Source organism: Odocoileus virginianus, chromosome 10 (assembly GCF_023699985.2).
Source record: "Odocoileus virginianus isolate 20LAN1187 ecotype Illinois chromosome 10, Ovbor_1.2, whole genome shotgun sequence".
In the NCBI taxonomy this organism is placed as follows: domain Eukaryota; kingdom Metazoa; phylum Chordata; class Mammalia; order Artiodactyla; family Cervidae; genus Odocoileus; species Odocoileus virginianus.
Genome location: NC_069683.1, coordinates 60,096,603 through 60,114,729, shown reverse-complemented (window position 1 = coordinate 60,114,729; position 18,127 = coordinate 60,096,603). Strand labels below are relative to the sequence as shown.

General features: G+C 37.5%; 1 protein-coding gene across 3 annotated transcripts in view; it reads left to right on the top strand.

Moving 5' to 3' along the window:
- Positions 1–17,944, top strand: part of SESN3 (sestrin 3) — a 76,877-nt gene extending 58,933 nt beyond the window's left edge. For all 3 annotated transcript variants that reach the window (XM_070473655.1, XM_020885535.2, XM_020885536.2), the window contains exons 7-10: positions 3,766–3,884; positions 4,718–4,908; positions 7,707–7,851; positions 10,095–17,944. In XM_070473655.1, coding sequence (XP_070329756.1) covers positions 3,766–3,884; positions 4,718–4,908; positions 7,707–7,851; positions 10,095–10,181 — 542 coding nt within the window. In that variant the 3' untranslated portion in view covers positions 10,182–17,944. The remainder of the gene's footprint in view (positions 1–3,765; positions 3,885–4,717; positions 4,909–7,706; positions 7,852–10,094) is intronic.
- The last annotated feature ends 183 nt before the right edge of the window (positions 17,945–18,127 follow it).

Genomic DNA, 18,127 nt, shown 5'->3' with positions numbered 1-18,127 from the left:
TTTCTTTTCCTAATACTCTGAGAGACTTTGAAATAGGAGGGAAACTTTTCAGTTACAACTTAAAAAGATATTGAACACCACATAGTACATGTTATTAAAATAGCATGGATTCAGTAGGCTTTGAAAGCTTAAACCCTTCCAAGTCATCAATCTACATAACATTTAAAGTAGAGCTCCGTAGGTTTAAAAGAGGGCTTCAAAATGACTCGTCATGAGGTTAGTCAGTTTCATAAATCCTGAGGGTAATTGATTTGGCCATGACTGGTTTGTTAATATTAAATATGGCATTGACCAATAGCTCTCAGAAATTTTACCAGGAAGAACGAGATCCCTCTTTTATCATTTCCCCAGTGATTTCTTTTATGAAAGATTTTATTTACCAAATTGAGTATATTTATTAATAATTTCTCAGAACTTCTGACCAGCAGGAAATCCCAAACATAAAGAAGCGTTTCAGTTACTGGTTTGCTATTCATAGTACAGACATTTATTGTACTCCACGTAGACTCAGCAGAGTGGTAGGCATGTTTTCAGGCTAAATGAGACGTGATTGCTGCCCTCTGCAGGCTCTCATTGCTAGTGGGAGAGAGAAATAACTGCAATACAAAGCAGAAAGTGAGGAGTAAATGGAGCCAGTGATGGAGACGGATCAGTGTGGACAGAAGGGGTCCTGGGGAAAGACCTCCTCCAGCCGCTTGGCTGTAAGCTAAACTTCAGAGACTTGAGTGCAGGGGAGTCAGGCAGTGGCTCGGGGATGGGGAGTTGGTGGTAAACAGCACATCTGCCTGAGCCAACGCACAGTGGTGAGGAAACAGGATGGTGGGTGCAGGAGCAGTTGATTCTGCGTTGTTAGGACGTGACACATGAGGTAGGTATTGTGAACAGGAAGCTGATTAGGTAGATAGAGGCCTTATCATGATGACCTTTCCAGCCTTAAAGATCATGTAACCAGCCATATTTGCGACATGTTGAGTTGTGATGTCTATAAAACCTCCAGTCTGGAAACATCTACAAGTGCCTCTCAGACTTTAATATGCATGTGAATCACTGAGGAATCTTGTTGAAATGCAGATTTGTGCTCAGTCTGTCTGCACCAGGACCTGAGAAGCTAGGTTTCATTCATGGCTTCATGTAATGCCCATGCTGCTGGCCTGCACACCACACTTGGAGCAGCCAGGGTTGAACAGGAGAAGGTTTTAAGCCGAAAATAAAGTTTTGGAAGTTATCGGTATATATTTGGGAGTTAAAATCAAAAGAGCTGTTTATAAAAAATCATCCAGAGAAAACAACTGGGACAAAGGAAAGTAATGAGCCTGGGTTAAACCTTCCAGGGAAGCCAATATTTTAAAATGCAAACATTGTATTAAACTTAGTAGTATGTATTTACTTTTAGACATTAATTTTTGTAAGTCTGAAAAATTTGGGTTTGCCTGGTGGCTCAGTGGTAAAGAACCCACCTGCAATGCAAGAGATGCAGGTTCTTTCCTTGGATTAGGAAGATCCCCTGGAGAAGGAAATGGCAACCGACTCCAATATTCTTGCTTGGGAAATCCCATGGACAGAGGAGCCCGGCAGCTACAGTCCATGGGGTCACATGGGGTGAAAAAATTCTAATATACATCTCTTTATAACTAAAAGTAAGTAGACACAAAATCCAGAAAAAGAGAGTAAACTTATTTAGCATACTTTACCTGACATAAATAAAACACTGTATCCCAAACTGCAACCTATACCATTATTTTCAAGTGCACATGGAAAATTTACCAATATCAACCATATACTGTTAATAAAGCAAGTATCAGCAAATTTTAAGAGATTTAAACTTTACAGGGTATAACTTTTGACTGTAACAGAAGTAAGCTAGAAATCAGTAAGGGATAACTATAAGTTTCTCAAATGTTTAGAAACAAAACAGTATACTTCTAAATAGTTCATAGGGAAATAAAAAGTTGCAGTGGAAATTAGAAGGTATTTGGAGCTGAATGGCAGTGAAAGATGGCACAGACAGTATTTATTTATTTATTTATATTTTTTTGGCCATGCTGGGCAGCTTGCAAGATCTTAGTTCCCTAACCAGGGATTGAACTCAGGTGCCCTGCAGTGGAAGCTCAGAGTCCTAACCAATGGACCACCAAGAAATTCCTTAGACATTGATTTTTTTAAAGCTTCTCTAAGACCACTAGAGCTTGAAGGACATAAATGTTTTATTTCTTTTAATTTTTTTGTTTAATTTATTTATTCTTGACTGTGCTGGGTCTTCATTGCTGCACAGGCTTTTTCTCTAGTTGTGGTGAGTGGGGGCTGCTCTCTTATTAAAACTTTTTTAAAGATTCATCCATCTTAATACTACTGACTCAAATTCGTTCCTTTATGGCTGAGTAGTATTCCATTGTATATATGTACTACAACTTCTTTGCCTAAGTGTCTGTCAGTGGACATCTAGGTTGCTTCCATGTCCTGGCTATTTTAATAGTGCTACTCTCTAGTTGCAGTGCTCAGACTTTTCATTTCTGTGGCTTTTCTTGTTGTAGAACGTGGGCTCTAGGCACACAGGCTTTAGTAATTGCAGCAGTCAGTCTTTAGAGCACAGGCTTTTGCTCCGTGTCGTGTGGGATCCTCTTAGACCAGGGGTCAAACCTGTACCTCCTTCATTGGCAAGCAGATTCTTCACCACTGAGCCGCTGGGGAAGCCCTTTTCTTATTATTGAAAGTATATTTTAGAATGTCATTCTTTCCCTTCTTGGATGCTTGAGCAAGGACTTTTGCCTTCTAAAGTGAACTTTGACCAGCAAGTCTTAGACCTTGGTGGAAAGTTATATTCTGATTTAAGCAAGAGGCTATATCATTTTTAAATTAGGAAATAAATTGTTTCATTCTTTACTCTTCACCATTCCCAGTACTAAATCTGCTGGTCACACAAAGATAAGAGAAGAATGACTCAGTATGTGGCTGAGTTATTTTTGTAGACTTACCGTGTTTTAAAATGGAAATAGAAACTTATTTTTCCCTATAACAAGTTTCTTGGTTTGATCAGTATGATAAAGCATTTCAGATTCCATTTAGAGATTCTAAGAATAGTTTTTCAAGTCTTTTGAAGAAAATGTTTGAAGTTTTCTACAAGGGTACTATTCTATAGCTTGGTAACAGAGTTGACTAGCATGTATTAGTTTCCTGCTTTTCAAATTAGAATGATGTTCCATTACTGTAACATAGTATTTTCTGTATTTTATTTGTATCCATCTCCTAGGAGCAGAAGAATGCGGATAATATGCAAAGTACTATTTCCTTTGAGTCCAGAGTTTGAAACATTTGTTTAAATAGAATTAAAATTAATTAGAGTTTTAGATTTGTCAGAATATTAATTTTAACTCCTTTTTAAGAAATTTTTAACTTCTAAAGGTAAATTTAGGGAAAAAAATGTTTGTATTGGGTCGGCCAAAAAGTTCATTTACATTTTTCTGTAACATCTTACAGAAAATCCCAAGTGAACTTTTTGGCTAAAATAGTATTTAGATATTTTAATTTAGTCAATTTTTTGCCTGAATAGCTATAGCTAAATATTACAGTTGCCAGTATTTAGTAATGAAATTGTATTCAAAATTTGAGCAAAAGGTATTTTGTGTGAATGTAAGGCATGTAGTCAATATTGTCACTGTGGAAATCCTTGGAAAAGCTAAAGTGAAAAATGGAAAGAAAGTGCAGTTAATTCATTGTTCTAACTCTGTACAGCGTTCTTAACACCAGATTGTTCATTATTGCCCTTAGATTTTGAGGATGACATGATTATAACATCTGATGTCTCCCGATACATTGAAGACCCTGGTTTTGGATATGAAGACTTTGCCAGACGAGGGGAGGAACATTTGCCAACTTTCCGAGCTCAGGTATGAGACACCTTTAATTGAGAGAAGTTGGAGAAAAGATACTGTCATTTTAACTGTGAAATGTTGAATAAGTTGACTCCCAAAGAAACTAATAGATCATTTTGATAGAATCTATAAATATCTTTATTTAACCTACTTTTCAACCTTGTCTAATTTGATGTCCCAGTTGATGGATTATTATTTCAGCATCCCCTCTACCTGCAACCCCAAGAAGGCAAAAGGAAACTGCTTTATGTGGTTACTTGCGTTATTGCATGGTGGTAGTATCATGTTCATGTTTTGGAGAGAAGCAGGGAGGAAATTGAGTGATATGTTCACATTTATAATAAGAAGGCATTTTTATAAAAAAGGCCATATGTCTATAATTATGGACTGAAGGGCCACCTGTTCCCCATCCCTAGATAAGAGCCACAGTAGCAATGTGGTTCATAAAGACAGTGCAGGCGAGATTGAAGACAGACTCCTCTGTGTTTGTTTCAGATGATCTGCTAGCCATCCATGTCACTGAGTAGGTTTAGTCACGTAGGAAAATTCCAGGGCCTTCTGGGGTCCTTCCAGATGAGGTGTAGTTTGCACAGTACATGACCACGGGAAGTAGCCAGAGTTTCTCACCAGTGTGCCTCATCCTGGACCCAGTGAGGAAGGAGCACGGCCCTTCCATCTACAAACTGATGTGTTGGCAAAGCAGTCTTGGTGAAGTGATGAACTTAGAATCCGTGAAAGGATTCCAGACTTTGAAATATCCTCCACTTACTTGCTTCAGTGGTTATACTTCACAAAACATAGACTTTAAGTGGAGAGTGACCATTTTGTAATACATTTTATTCTTTTAGGACTATACCTGGGAAAATCATGGGTTCTCCCTGGTGAACAGACTTTATTCTGATATTGGACATCTTCTTGATGAGAAGTTCCGCATGGTCTACAATCTCACCTATAACACTATGGCCACCCATGAGGACGTGGACACAACCATGCTGCGTAGAGCTTTATTTAACTACGTTCACTGTATGTTTGGAATCAGGTATGGTTGTCATAGAGACAGTTGTGTGTGTGCACTAAGTTGTTTCAGTCATGTCCAGCTCTTTAAGATCCCAAGGACTGTAGCCCTCCAGGTTCCTCTGTTCATGGGGATTCTCCAGACAAGAATACTGGAGTGGGTTGCCATGCCCTTCTCCAGGGGATCTTCCCAACCCAGGGATTAAACCCACGTCTCTCAGTCTCCTCCATTTGCAGGCAGGTTCTTTACTACCAGCGCCACCTGGAAATCCATATAGAGACAGTTCTACATGTTTCTAAATGAAAATTCTGACAGGAGTCTTACCTTTATCCTGTTTAAGAGTATATACTTCTGGGGAGAAAATTACATGTGGACTCCTGACTGTGAAAAATTAACTCTGTTTTATAGAAGAGCATTTTTCTTGGTTTAAATATCTTGATATGCACATATAAATACAGTAGTAAAATTTTACTAAGGAGGGGAAAAACATCAGTAATCACTAGGAACAGTAGAAAAGCTCTCCATTTGAGAATCTCTCCTGGAAGAACTGAACCTTTTAAAATGATGATATGCCATTGTGCAGGCGTGTCAGTCGCTCAGTCATGACTGACTCTTTGTGAGCTCATGGACTCTAGGCTGCCAGGTTCCCTTGTCCATGGGATTCTCCAGGCAAGAACACTGGAGTGGGATGCCATGCCCTCGTCCAGGGAATCTTCCCGACCCAGGGATCAAACCCGTCTCTCCTGCTTCTCCTGCACTGCAGACAGAGTCTTCACTGCTGAGCCACAGGAGAAGCCCATGATATCCTGTTAGATCACTATAGCAAGTGCTGGTTGGTTGGTTTTTGAAGGTATGGTATAATTTGGGTATAAATGAAACTAAGATAGAGTCTGCCCTCATAAAACTTACATAAGCTCATGTAAGAATACGGAAATGAAGCTGTAAGTCAGAGTAAATTAGTGGCACCTAAATTTAGAAGATTAGAATTGAGAGAACCGAGAGTGAAGGAGTGATTGAGACTGAGTGGTCTAATCAGGAAAGCTCTTCTTGGAGAACATCCTTTTTGAGCTGGGTTTGAAGACTGCTGTGGAGATAGATCTGCCGAAAGATAAAATCCCCAGTTATGAATACATTCAATTGACTCTGTACTGTATCCTTTCTGATACAGTATCACAAAGCCCTTATGGAATGGAATTAGAATTCTATTTGTTAAGCAAAGTGGTTTCTATAACTTTGACTTAAAAAAATCCCAAATTTCTTGGAAAAGTCAACTAATATGAAATATTCTACCTAAAAGATACTATTATGATGGTAAATAGTAGCTCCACTATTTGCCCATTTACTATTCTAGAAAAAATCATCACATTTTAAAACATATTATACCAACCTAATTAAGAAAAATAAACACTAACAGATTTTAATTCAATACATGTTATAAATTAATATTATATTCAAAATAATATATTTAAGACAATAAATAAATATAGTGATATTTCTCTGCTGGATGCTACTAAATAAAGCTTATATAAAATCCCAGTGTTTTTTTTTTTAACTAAGTATTATGCTTGGGTTAAAAATAAACTGAAAATACAGAAGGAAAATCCCACAAGCTCCCACCACTACACTTACCCTCAAAGCTATTTCTGTGCCCATTTATGCTGTTCTTCTCTCATCTTATGAATGAACTATCTACACTCCTATGCACTAGGGCACAGAACCCCATCTCCTCTCATCTAAAGATCCCTGTTCCAGCAATTCTCCCTTCTCTCTCCTGCATAACTAGCTTTACTCTCTTAATCGGATCTTTCCCATCAATATGTAAACATGACTTTATTTCTCTCATCATCTCAAAAAACCATCCTTTCTTCATCCTTAATTTCCTCTGGCTACTGCCTCACACCTCTGCTCCCATGCACAGCAGACCCCTTTGAAAACATTTTGTATATCTGTGTCACCATTTTCTTATCCCCTGTTCCTTGTGAATCGACTGCAGTGTCAGGCTTTTACTCCTGCACAGTAGCAAGTCTATGGAACTCCTCTTTCTGAGGTTGCCCTTCGCCTCTCCACAGCTCTCCGCCTCGACCAGTTCTCCGTGGTGTCTTCTTTGCCTACTCGGCAGCATCAGACACAGTTGATTATTCCCTCTTCCTTGAGACACTCGGGGCTTCCCTGGTGCCTCAGACAGGAAAGAATCTGCCTGCCAAGCAGGAGACCTGCGTTCGATCCCTGGGTCGGGAAGATCCCCTCGAGAAAGGGCATGGCTACTCACTCCAGTATTCTTGCCTTGAGAATTCCAGGGACAGAGGAGCCTGGCGGGCTACAGTTCATGGGGTCGCAAAGAGGCAGACACGACTGAGCGACTTTCACTTTCACTGAGACAGTAGACTCCTACCTGAGGGTTTTACACTTGCTCCTTCTCCTTCCAGTATCAGCTTAGATGTCAGTCTCTTAGAGAAGCCTTCCTGCCCACTCTATCTAAAATCACAACTCTCCTCCCAGCCCTCAGCTGTATTTTATCTCCGTAGCAGTTGTCACCATCTGATATATATATAGTTTTCTTTTTCATTTTTCTTCTTTCTCCAATAGACTTTAGATTCCATGAGACCAGGGATTTTTGTCTATTTTGTTCATTTGTGTTTCATCAGTGCCTCAAGGAGTACTTGGAAACTACAAGGCTTATAGTAGGCACTCAAATATTTATTATTTAAATGAGTTAATGAATGAACTTTTGGTATTTAATTACTAGATAATTATTGTGTCTTGGTATTACTTTAGAAATTTTGATTCTGCCATTCTAAAGCTTGCTATCACATTGCTTATAGGTATGATGACTATGATTATGGAGAAGTTAATCAGTTACTTGAACGAAGCCTGAAGGTTTACATTAAGACAGTGACCTGCTATCCTGAGAGGACTACCAAGCGCATGTATGATAGTTACTGGCGTCAGTTCAAACACTCAGAAAAGGTATGTTTCATGACTTATCATAGATATATATTCCACGTAAGGAGTAATGATTATGAAAAATTAACTGTGAAAATATTAGTAAATCAGCACCATCAGAGAAGTTGGAAGTGGCATCATTTGGCCATCAGTTTTTTTCTTTTACAGTGTTTTAAAATTCAAATTTATTGAATGGTGACTAAATTTTAGTTATGTGTTTTGCCCAGTGTAGTGTGTAAAGTAAAAGCCTAGTGTTGGCCTTTGAAAGATTGGATCTGAAAATTGAATCTGGCCCAGAAGACATATCCATTTAGAGATTTATTCATTCTAGCCATTTTACAGTTAACCTATCAGAACAATAGTTCTCATTCCAATTTGGTAATTTAGTGTTTTGACAATATAATGCAGACCTTTGAGCCAAGTATATTATTATATGAGGATTTTGGGGGATTGAAATATCAATATATAGGAAACATTATTTAAGACCTAATAAATGACTGATATAATAGTATAGTATAAGTATGGCCTTAAGTCATGGGTCTATTGACCTTTAAATCCAAGAATCTTCCATTTATACCACAGTTCCTAAGCTTGAGGTAAGAAAACCTTTTTAGAGTCCTAATATTCACTAATTAACTATATGACTTTGATAGAGAATGTTAGGACCTCGATCCCTAGCAGTCTTTCTTGAAGTCTTAGAGCCAATCACACATCAGATAAATGCCCATTTACCTCCACCATCTCTCCTTGATAGATCTTTATGCTCTGCTTATAAGTTTGCATTACAGTTTCTCCCTTGACTCAGTGGTATCTAGAAATTCTCCTTACTCATCAATAGATCCAGTGATATATCTAACCTGTAGAAAGATATCAAAATAATTTAAATAAATCATACTTCTTTGTAAAAACTTTTGAAGATCTGTGGGTGCTTATTTTAACCTATTGGGTGAGATGTATCCCCCTCAAAAATTCCCCCAGGTGCTTGTTCACAGCTGTATATGAAAGACTCTAGGCAAGCTAAGCATATCTAAGTTGTTGTTGTTCATCCCTTAATCGTGTCTGACTCTTTTCGACCCCATAGACTGTGGCACTCCGGGCTTCCCTATCCTTCAGTATCTCCCAGAGTTTGCTCACATTCATGTCCATTGAGTCAGTGATGCCATACGACCATCTCATCTTCTGTCTCCCCCTTCTCCTCTTGCCCTCAATCTCCTAGCATCAGGGTCAGATCCAGTATTTCAAAGGCCAATGCTAGACTTTTATTTTACACACCACATTGGACAAAACACATAACCAAAATTTCGTCACCATTCAGTAACCTACCAGGTACTCATTTCAGATTGCTTTAAGCTTCAGATTTTCACCTTGGTTTCTCCCATGTACAGGCATACCTCAAAGATATTCTGATTTGGTTCTAGACCACTGCAGCAAAGTTAATATCACAATAAAGCCAGCCACAGGAATTTTTGTTTTCCCAGTGCTTGTAAAAGTTGCATTTATAATACATTGTAGCCTATTAAGTATATAATAGCATCATGTCTTTAAAAACAAAACAGTATAGTTACCTTAATTAAAAAATAGTTTATTGCTAAAAAATGCTAACCATCATTTGAACCTTCAGTGAGTCATAATCTTTTTTGTGGTGGAGGGTTTGAAGTGTTGTGAGGATTACCAGATGTGACAAAGAAGTGAGCAAATGCTGTTGGCAAAATGACGCCAATAGACTTGCTCAATGCAATGCAACCTTCAGTTTGTGAAAAAAGAAAGAAAAGCAATGTCTATGTAGTGCGTTAAAGCAAAAGCTCAATAAAATTAGGTATGCCTGTAAATAGTAACAAATGTTTTTAAGAACTTTCCAAGGAGTAAGTACAGGCTATAGGAAATGTCAGGCTGATTTTCAGCCATATAAAATTTTACATCTGGAAGAAAGTATTTTTTGTAGAATTGTAATTTGCAAAAATTGTTTTCGTTTTATAACCCAAAGGATTGTCTAGCTTTACAGCTATCCTAAGAAAATTACTGGACTTTTTAAGATTCTAGGGGTCATTTTTACTGCTCACATGTTTTTAATAAACAGTTTTCTTATGAGTGGTACATCATGTGCACACACAAACATGCACAGGCATGTGTGTTTGTATGTGTGTCTATAATACTGGTGAAATTATAACACCTAATGTTATAATACATTTGTGAATGTCTGATATATGAAATAAAGTTGTTTCAGTTGTTTATAATGGTCACTAAATTGGTAACACTTTGATTTCTAGGTTCATGTCAATTTACTTCTAATGGAAGCACGGATGCAAGCTGAGCTTCTCTATGCTCTTCGTGCCATAACTCGGCATTTGACCTGAAGCATCGCCCAGGGAAGATAACCATATATGTGTAAAGACCTTTTCACATAGGATATACATCTGAAGCTGTTTGTGATGTAGCATCAAACATTATTCAATTCTCTAGTGTCAAAGTTTTAGCCGTTTTTGGGGGCGGCTGTAATGTGCAATGATGTGTTTTCTTTTCCTTGATGCTTAACATGACTAACAATTGCAAAAATAATACTGAGGAGCACTACTTGGCATTGTTTGTAGTTGGGTTTTTGGATACTGATCATAAATCATGAACCTGGTTAGTTAATGCTTAACTTCAGTGCTTTGGGGTTTGTGTGTATGTGTATTTTTGTTCTTTCCTTTTTTTTTTTAAATAAGGAAAAGCGCTTACAATCTGCTCGAGCAATTGTTTTTCAGATATCAGAATTCAGCAATGAATGACCTCCTCTGGCCATTCTAGAATTTTAAGGTTGTGTCCTACACCTGGTGGAGGAGAAGCATGCGCTGTTGAACTAAGCTGCTCACAGGACACGTATCTGTGTCTCCAGGAGTTTATTTGTCAGGCACTGTTTATTTTTTTTATTTGTTTTTTTTTTTTTTTTTTACTGCTATTGGCGATAACATGAAATGTGATACAGCCATTGTCCATAATTTAATGTGAAATTGATCATGATGAATTCTATAGCATGCTACTGAAATGCCAAATTCAGCTAGTTTCTTTCTCTTCTGAAACAGAAGCTTCCGTTTTCCATATCAGATGTATATATTCAAAGTGGAATTATGCACACTCCTTTCTATCACTGATAGTAATCCTCAGTCATCAGAGTAATCAGTGCTCACAGGACTGCTTACAGTTCATTTAGTTGGCACATATAAACATGTACCCACACAAGACTGACCAAAAATTTTCTTTGCACATTTTTCTTTTCTCATAGTGTTTTCTATATTTCAGTAAGCAGAGGAAGGTTAATATGCCTATATTTTTTTCCTGTTAGGCTTCTAGAACTTACTTTCCACGGTTTTTCTTATGATAGGTTAAACAGTTGATTATTCAAAGGTAAAAATTGTGTTTCTATGCATTAATGTGATTGAACAACAACAACACAAGAGTGCAATATGTAAAAAAAAAAGAGAGAGAGAGAGAAAAAGACTCAACAAACTTCCCCCTATTATGTATGTCACTGCAGAAGTGTCCTTTTACCACAGAGCTATAAAGAAATCTAGTTTAGATTTCTTTATTGCACAAGGCTTTTGCCTTCCTGGTGTTGAACAATGTTCCTTTTACAATGCCAAAGCATCCCCATTCCCAGAACAATCTCTTTGGACAACTGGTTTAAAAAAGATCTCAAGTCTTAAGGGAGGAAAAAGCATCCCAAAAGTCACATTTTTGCATTGGTTTATGTTGCTTGATTAGACTATCTTCACAGAGCACAATGTTGTACATTTATAGCTTTAATTTGTATTATGTTAATGAACCAGTGAAGTGCCTAAAGAGATGCTCACAGCTATCCGGTAGGACACGACTGCACTGCTTAAACACTTTTTGGTTAACTAAGGGTGACTTGAATTTTACACAAACATGCTAATTTTTTAAAAAAATCCATTTTTTTCACAGTAAAGAAGATAGTTAAATTTTTCCGTTAGCATTCCCACAAAGATTGCATTTTAGACTTACTTGTTATTTAGGACTTAACTTTTTCTTTCCTCTCATGAAAGAATTGTGGGCTAGTGTTCTCGTCAATCATTTTCCCCTTCCATTTATCATCCTTTTCTGGTACAATCCACTAGGTTGCTCTCTGTTAGGCTTTGTTCTAGGTAAGAAAATAGAAAGATGACTGTACACCTATGAATATAAGGTAATTCTGCATTTTTAGATTCCAGGATCTTGTTTGAAATCTTCCATGTGAGGAAAAAAACTGCTAATATTTTTAAAGACAGGATGGTTTATTTAAAAAGATTATTCAAAGAACTCATGCCAGATCGAGTCTGTTTTGTTTATTGCATATACCATATGTTGATGTTATTCCATATCACATTATATAGATAGGTACTAACCACAAAGAAAATATTTAGGGGAATGGCAAAATGTGAATGACAACATGCATGTCCATTTGACTTCCCTAATATTAGAACTTTCAAGTTGAGGATACCCTTTACTCTTGACATTTTGTTTTTTTAACTAGAATTCTTTCAGTTAATATCCCTATGTTTTTGTGCAGGTGACCTGTATTAGAGGTTGAAAATAATTTATATATTAAAAAGGAGGAAAAATTCTCATAGAACATCAGAAGAGCTTTAAACCAAAAGGGGAAACAAGGTTTAAGTAACTAAAATGGCCACTTAGTTTTTGTTTTTGCATTCCCCGCCCCAGAAATGTAAGTAGTTCAAGTTTGGGTTATGGGAATATTATTAGTGCCTTTACTAGATCTCTTTCCTAGCAAAGTTTCTTTTTAGCTTAGCATAGATGTGTCTTATCGCTAATCAGGAAAATCAGTTGACTTGGAACTATAAACAAAAATAAAACAAGATATTTATGAACCTCACTGAATCAGCCTAGAAAAGTTGACTTTGGAGGTGCCAAAGCACCTGCCAAGATGCAGCCTGCACAACCTTCCAGGTTGTGAATACCGTTGTACAGGAGTTTGCTGTGAACTTCAGCTACTGCAAACTTGAAATTCTGATGCGGTTTTCCAGGGTGGTATTTTTTCAGAGTATTGAATTTACTATGTAGTAATTTATAGCATAGCCTTTTATATTAAAATGTGATATTTTTTAAAAGAGCTCTCTGGTTCAATTGGTGTCATGATGTGACTATATGATCCGCTAACCTACCCCTGGGGCTCACATTGTGCCAAATTAAGCTGTGCACGTGTACGTGAGAAAAACAAAAAGCACATGTGAATGTGAAGTCTCTGACTCCGTTGCTTATTGTTTTCAAATTAGTCTAACAATCCACTGATGTACATGCTTGAAATGGTTCTGTTTACTTTCAAAGTTTGAGTTTTCCCGCTAGAGTTAGAATGCTCAGTTTTCTCGGATCACCTTAAGAAAATCCAAATACTCCTCTCTGAAAGTAAATGGTGAACCCAGTCCCTTGACTGTGGGAGTGGCCAGACATGTGCCTCTTTAAATCCTTCGGATTCGGCTTCCTCAGATGGACTCCTGATAATTAGAGGAAAGCAGGCTTTTGAGATGGGACAACTTGTAACTTTCTTCACCATTTTGAGCTAAGGATATTGTCTCAGTCTCAGGAAGAACCTTTGTCCCATTTCGGGTGTTTTTTAAGTAAAAAATGGCTAATGTGGAATCTGGGGCTGGTCTTGGCCTGTAATTATAGCTTTAAACCCAAATAATAACAGCACAAGACTCTTAGAATAGAACCCTCAATGTCAGCTCTATATCAAAATCATATTTGAACCAGAGCCCCTATTTTAATTGTGCTATAAAGTCCCTTAACGATTTCAAATGCTTCTAACACCTAGTTAACATTATTCCTGAGCAACTTTTTTCCCACCTTACAGAGTTTTTAAATCCAAAATCTTAAATTTTTATGCTACAGCAAAATGAAATTATCAACCAGCAGTTAAAAATGTGTACTTAAAAACAGTTCACCATTTTTGTGCAGAGTACATGCCTATTTGGTGGTAAGATTCTTTTAAACTCTAAGGGCAGTTCATCAGGGAAAAAAATAAATTTCAGTGCATGCTATAAAAATGATTTGCACTGTGCTAGTAAAATGAGGTTTTCATTTTTGTTTTATGTTATGTTTTAAAGACAATTCTAAATCATTCCTCTGGAAAGCAAGACCTTAAACTCTTTATCTATGGGGGGCTTTTTCTTCTTTTATGCAAATAGACGGTCTTGCATGGAGTGAAAATTATGCAACTATAATGTTATATAAATAGTATATGAAATTTGCTAATAGTATAATTTAACAGGAAACTGAAAGATATGTGGCTCCTCTATTCAGACTGAGTTTTAAGTTACCTAATGTCATAGTCAGAACCTATTTTAGGTGGCCATCATCATAAACTCTGTTTCCCGATTATATCCATCTGAAGACTGAGAATCAAATTAGTCTTTCCTTAAAACAGTACTGTAACATGAATGTATTCATCTCAGTCAACAGAACTTCAGTGCCCCCTCCATGTGGAACTTCCATGCTAATTTGGCTTCATCAGTAGTGTCTGCTCAGGTGAGACCTAGAACAAAAACAGCTGGAGTGAAATGGATCGCAGAGGTAGAGGTACCTGTTGAGGCAGAGCCCTGTGAGGAAGGAAGAGTTTTTCAAAGAACACATGGACCATAATAACTCCACTAGCGTGGCTGCCCTCAGCATCACACACCCAGTCTAAAGGAGCCCTTCCTGTCGCGGGAGCTCCTGCCTACATTCAGCCCACCCTTTCCTGCCTGCTCACTCTTCCTCCCAAGTGCCTCAGCCTCAACCATGCTCACTCTCCTCCCCTCCCCTCAGCCCATCTTGGTGTGAACGCCTTTTCACAAACCAGACATCACCAGCCACCTGCTGATCGTCACCAGCATTTACTTTTCCCAGTTACTTTTTCTTCATTCATGAGGAATATGACTTGTCCCAACTCCCTTGAAATCCCTCAGTCATCTGGGTATATTTTGGCTCACCTTTGCCCTCGATCCCCTACCAGAAATTCTGTAGCACCACATGTGATTGCATCCATCCCATACTGTTCTGCCCTTTCCCCGCTGCCAGAATATCTTGTTCTCCTCTACCTCATCCCCAAAGAGCCTATAAACTCAGAGTTATCCAACCATTTTCATGGATTCACTCTCTGTTGTTCAGAAGTACTACTTCCATATTTTAAATAAATCATAGAAGAGTTTTGCCTTCTATCAAAGTAGGAATCTTTATATTTATACATGATAAGAAATCGAACTATTTCTACCATGCAGAAATTAGCATTTAGCAGGATTTTAAAGTGATTGAAATGCCATCCTAACCTGGATCTATACTAGGTAGTAAATACCTGCATTAGTCCAAGTTATTTGAATGTAAAGTGAAAATTCTCCAGCAGTCCAGACTAATCTGTAACCGATCAGTGGAACAGGAAATTTCTGGCGTACAGCTGGGTGGTGTTTCTGACATTGGTTTTATGGGTGTCATTTGGGCCTTGAAACTTACTTCCAACAGAAGGACATGCGATAAACGGCGTTTAGGTGGTCCCATTGGCTCACAGAAGCCCACTGGATTTATAATATAGATAAAATACCACAAAATTGGCTACCTAAGGGTTTGATCAAGCTTCCCGCGTTAGACTAAGCATGTAACCCCTGTTCCCACCCTGTTTCTTGCTGGGGAAAATGAGCTGTGAGATGAAAAGGGAATGCACTGCCTTCGTAGTCCTTATTCCCCTGGTGGTACTTCCAGGATATCCAGACTATCATCCAGGAACCGGAAGCGCACAGAAGGGAAGAAGCCACAGTGCTTCCGGTCTGGCCAGTGCCTGCTTGGTGCGGTCTGTAGACGAACGCTGTCAGATTTCTAACACGGCGTGTGTTCATCTGCAGACGGTTGTCTGACCTGAAGTCAAACCCCACCCTGTTTGAAAGTACAGATTAAAATATTATTATCTGTGGTGGTATCCGGGTGCCTTCCATACCCATTTGTGAACACCCCAACTTGAAAACAGAGTCCAATAAATACCTTTATGGGCCCAGGAATGAATATATGCCTAGTTAAGAAATGAGACTTGAATAAATAGAGCCTGAAGGGATAGTTTTTATTAAATCCTATGTTATAAAATGTTCCTTCTAGCTTTAAATTATGAGTGCACCACCATGAGGTCCAGAGTTGAAAAAGAAGGAATATGAGGGTGGTGGGGGTGGGGGGGGATGAATACCTGATTCTTTTAAATGCTTGTGGAAATCTTTGAAGTAATGAAATTCATACTATAGAATGGCCATTAGAACAAACACCCTATTTTACAGCTCATAGTACAACATCAAATAGTAGTAAGTCTAACTATGATAAATGTAATTTTGGGTATACAAATTTGCTAAACCAGTCTATTTTCTTGCATTCCTCAGTTTAATCTCATAAAAAAAATCAAAAGGAGAGAGACTCTCTAGTCTTTAATGCTAAACTATTGTTTATCAATCCTGATTAGCTTAAGTTTATGCATTATGACACCTACTGAATGAAACTGATTATACATCTTCTTAAGTTAATCAGTCTTTACAAATTGTCGACTGATTCCCAAATCTGATAAGGAAGGATCAAAATGTAGGATCAAGGAAATTCATCAGTTGGGTAACCAGGAAATTTCCTTTGTAACATTGAGACTTGTTTTCTCCTTCCTCAATTTCACTGATTCTCTAAAATAAAGGGAAAGAGTTCAATGCTACCCTTGTTCACCAAGGGACATCATCCCAACTCTATACCTAGTGCAGATATTCCCTTTATATGCATATATATCTTCCCTGGAAAGAAAATACCATTTTTTCCCTTCCTCTTTTCTCTTTTCACATCTACTCTTGTCAATCAGATAAGGTAGACACAGAAAGCAAACCACAAGCCAGTTTGGCATCTTCTCCATGCTAATAGAATACTCACAGCCACATGCACAGTTGGAGCAAGGTTACACAGAACCCTGTCAGGTCAGCTTGGAACATGGCCTTGCTACTTGGATTCGCTCCTTCAACCCTGAAAATAACTTTCCTGGTCATGGAAGAACTGGATGTATCCTTTAGCTTATGAAATAGGATTTGAACTTGAAATCTCTCTTTTTTAAAACAAACCTGATTTTGCAGGGCAGCTACATCATGAATGTATATATTAAGACTTTGTAGCTGAATTGCACACGAAATCAGATTGCCAACTTCTTATCTTTCAATTTTAGACATCATTTTATCCTTGAGTTGTGAGTGATATATGTAGCATGCTGTGAAATGTCTGTTATAGTTCTTTACTTCATCAGTATTAACACAGTTATCTCTGCGTTCCTCGGTACTTTTTACTCCATGTAATCAGAAGCTGTGATGTTTTGCCTTCGTGGTCCTGTGCTTTGTTACTGTAATTTTTTTCTTTTTTACGAAGCACGTGACTTTGGACTAATGTGAGGCGGATGACGTGATCTTTAAGACTGCTATATATCTATCAGTCTCTTACTATATAAGGTTTTCAATTAGAATAAGCTTTTATCAAATAGATCATTGATGCAATTTAGGATTCACACAATTTTCAGTGTCAAATGGCGATCTTACATTTATGGTTTCAATTCTGAAGACAACAAACTTGATAAACAGCCACTTTAAACTTGTTCTGGCAAATCAGACCCTGCTGTAGATGTAGTCTAAGTTAGTTAACCATATAAGCCTTTCAACTATTATGCCCTCCACATGAGTCAGCAGTTAAGAAGAGTATAGAACCCATGAAAGCTTTTCGTATGTATAACTAGGTTTTATTTTTCTTATGTTGCTGATTTTACAATTCTGACTAAAGCTGACCTCAATGGATCAGTTTATGTGTAATATTCTAGTGCTTTAATGCCTCTTTTTTTTTTGGAGGGATGGGTAATATTATTTGAACAGCTACAGAAGGAACTGTTGGTGAGTCAAGGCAAACACATTTGAAATAAAGCAACTATGTATTAACATGTTAACAATTCATAACTGCACTTTTTATGACATTTTGAAAATCTATTTATAGGTACAGAACAATGGGTTTTGTTAAACTGTATCACATTTATACTTGCAGAAATTTATTTCATTGTTATTAGTAGGAATTTTATTGGTTCAATAAAATTGGCAAAACTGAACACTGACTATTTGCTTTTATATATATATATATTTGATTGAATATTCAAGAAGTATTCTTGTGTAGGTTTTGTTTAATTATTGGATATGCATTCTGAAAGATACAAGAGTCATTTTCCCTCTTATTTCTTCCTGACCCACAGTTTTCTTGTGACATTTATTACAACCACTTAATATTGCATTAA